Source organism: Monopterus albus, unplaced genomic scaffold, assembly GCF_001952655.1.
Source record: "Monopterus albus unplaced genomic scaffold, M_albus_1.0 scaffold127.1, whole genome shotgun sequence".
NCBI lineage: Eukaryota > Metazoa > Chordata > Actinopteri > Synbranchiformes > Synbranchidae > Monopterus > Monopterus albus.
In genome coordinates this window covers 967,427-970,567 of record NW_018128007.1, presented here as the reverse complement: position 1 = coordinate 970,567, position 3,141 = coordinate 967,427, and the positions used below count along the sequence as shown (strand labels likewise).

The following is a 3,141-nucleotide window of genomic DNA, read 5'->3' as shown; positions in this document are numbered from 1 at the left end:
ATGGGCTGGCAGGAGATTACGCAGCAGGAAAATTATACTGGGGAGATGCTCAAACTGACAAAATAGAGGTGGGTCTAATAGCACTTTATACCACATCTGTTTATGGTGTCACCACCTCCTTCTCAGCTGGAAGACAGGACAGATGAGAAAAAGGAGAAATCAGAAAATATTTGGTAGAATGGTGAAAACTTAATTGTGCTTGTGTGCCACAGTGATCCAAGAGAATGTAGAGTTCTGCAATAGCGGAACAGATGTATGAACCATTATGTTATATTGTTGTCATCTGCTGTGTAGGTCTGATATGATTTTTGACTGTCTGGTCTGATTATGGTCTGCACTGGTCTGGTCGTACCTGCTGTACATTTTGTCTACTGGCAGATACATTCTCTAACCACATGTACAATACAGCCAAATGTCAGAGTGGCTCCCTCCTCACTCTGCCTCTGACGTCTTCTCTCTTATCTGCATTGCAGTAATATCAGTAAAGGTTTCTGCTGTTCAACGTCTATTAGTTTTAACTCCAGCATGGTCCATTCACTTTCAGTTACCATTGTTTGTAAGTGGTGAAGAAATGCAACACAATAGCAGCTAGCATTCAGAGCGATTCAGACACACCAGCACACAATGTATGGCGTAGGCTCTGTGTAGATTCAGCACAAGTCAAGCTAAACAGTCTGAAACCCAAATAATTTGCAGTCTAGTGTGACATAAGATGAGGGAAAGCATTAATTCCCCACATGTGAGACTGGAACCAGAGGACAGTTGGCATTTTGGTCCCTTTCCCAATCTCTGTTACACTCCCTCCAGCCCTTCATCCTCATTATGTTTATTGTCTCAGCTAATACAAGAATCAGGCACCTTCCTGCAGCTAATATTAGCTTGAAGCTTCAGTGCACGAGATATAGTAGACCAGACGTCCATTTGCATACTGATTGACAGTGAGCTTTTACTTATCGGTTAAAAGGGCGAGGCCTACTCAAAAAGGGAATATCTCTATTTACAGGATCCTTTGACAGCACCTCTGCATATTGAGTCATGTTTTGGAACATATTAGCTAAAAACATTAGGAAGAAGAAGCATTTTATTTTTCTCTCAACTAATTTATGTCATGATTCTGTCCCGCCTATTTCCGTTCTCGTGCTTTTATTTTGACATTACTTCCTGTTTTTGTTTCACCACAGTTTCGGACTTTTTACTTTAATCGGCACTCATTGTTTTCACCTGCTCCTGATTGTTTGCACCTGTTTTCACCGCATTATAAGCAGCCTTCTCACATCAGTAAGCTGCCAGATTGTTCTCTCAATCCTGTGCAGACTTTCCAGCTTTCTTGTCTTTGGTACCGCCTGTTCTGACCCGGGTTGTGTATTTTGACTACTGTGTTTTGCCTTGCCCTCTTGCTTCGGACTGCCTTCTGTGAATGAATTATCGGACTTCCCTCTCTGACCTCTCGGTTTGTGAATTCCTCAGCTGTGTACTTTTGCTGGCTCTGACCCTGGACTTTGTATTCGACTTGAGTGTGCATCATGTTTTACGTTGTTTACTGTATTGTTTTTTGTTCCATGCTCTTTATTAAAGAGACAGTTATTCACTTATTCTCATCTGGCAATATAACTGAGTTCACCCTCTATTATCGGCAGCTTCAAGGTCCAATCCTGACAATTTATTGTTTCAGCTTTTAGCTGTTCACGTCACACCCACAGAATTTCCCACTTTTTGTAGCTATATTTCCACATTTTGTTCATGTGTTACTCAGCTGAAAACAGCAACGGTCTTATTTACTTGCCTGCTGTATAACCCAGGTCTCCACACCTCAGTTTAAGAAGCATAGGACAAAGTGAGGCTGGGGTGGCCAGTGGCTGTTCTTGTTGCCCTCCCCCCTCCCTCTATAGCTTCAGCAAAACACCTTCTTTAAAACAGGTGTTCCCCATTCTCATTCATTCCATCAGACATAACAGTAGCTACACTTCTGCACTTTTCTTCGCTGCATTTTGTTTTCCTCTTTCAGCTTGGTACTACTCATTGGTTGGTTTTCTTTTTCTTCTCGGCAATTGTCTGGATGATGTTGTCTTCTCTGAGACTTGGTGGTTGTTGTGGAGTCTGCAGAATTGGATGAGTTTACTAGTGTGAACATATTTTCATAGCAGCAAAGGGAGGAAGAGAGAAGAACAAAACTGTGAATCCCTGATCTTTCTGGCTGAATGCTTACCAACTGAAAAGGGGTGGCTGCTCCCTCTCTGTCTCTTTCTCCCCCCCTCTGTCAGGGTGAAAGGACCCACCTCAAAGCGCTTTTTTTCATGTTTCAGCCTTGTTTTTATCCTGTTGAAAAGAAACTGCTGCTGGGTGTGAAGACATTTCCATTGCATGTCTGTGTATGTGTGTGCTTGTATGGCTGTTTTTGTGAGGACCAGATTGAGTTTTATACCATGGGAGTGAGTATATTTGTGCAAAGTGAAGCCATTTTGGCCAGTCCTCACTTTCTCACTCTCTTCCAAAAGACGGTTTGAGGGTTAAGATTGGCTTTAGGTTTCAGATCAGAATTAATTTGAGGTTGGGTATTAGGGGAAGGGTTGACGTTAGACATTTAGTTATGATAGTTAAAAGTTTTTGATTTGATTTATTCTTTCAAACATGTAACGACAGTCAATATGTCAACACACATAATTTCACACATATCCACAAATGCATTATCAATTTGCTTATACCTAGTACATGCTTGAACGGAGTAGGAAGAAGTTAGACTTATCCAGTCCTACCCCATGACATCATCTTATCATCATTGGTTTGCAAGCAGTATCTCTACATAGATAATTTTGTTCTACACCACACTAGTGATATACTAAAAAAAATTACATACTGTTAACATTCTTACATAATTACATACTTTGATAATTATCTTCTACATCACACAAGTAGAAATATTACATAGTGTTAACATTCTTACACCACACCCACAATGTTACACCTGATTAATCGTTAATCCTGTTCTTGCATATATCTTGATTGACACATACCTTTATATTTATATTTAAACTCATCAATTCTATTACTATTTTTTATGTCCACACTTAAATTATTCCATAGTTTTACCCCACTTATGGAAATACAGAATCTTTTTTTGGTTGTACGTATAGCATGAATTTT

General features: G+C 40.1%; 1 protein-coding gene across 1 annotated transcript in view; it reads left to right on the top strand.

The window, feature by feature from the left end:
* Positions 1–3,141, top strand: part of lrp5 (low density lipoprotein receptor-related protein 5) — a 98,520-nt gene that overhangs the window by 42,691 nt on the left and 52,688 nt on the right. The window contains exon 12 of the mRNA XM_020612711.1: positions 22–68. Coding sequence (XP_020468367.1) covers positions 22–68 — 47 coding nt within the window. The remainder of the gene's footprint in view (positions 1–21; positions 69–3,141) is intronic.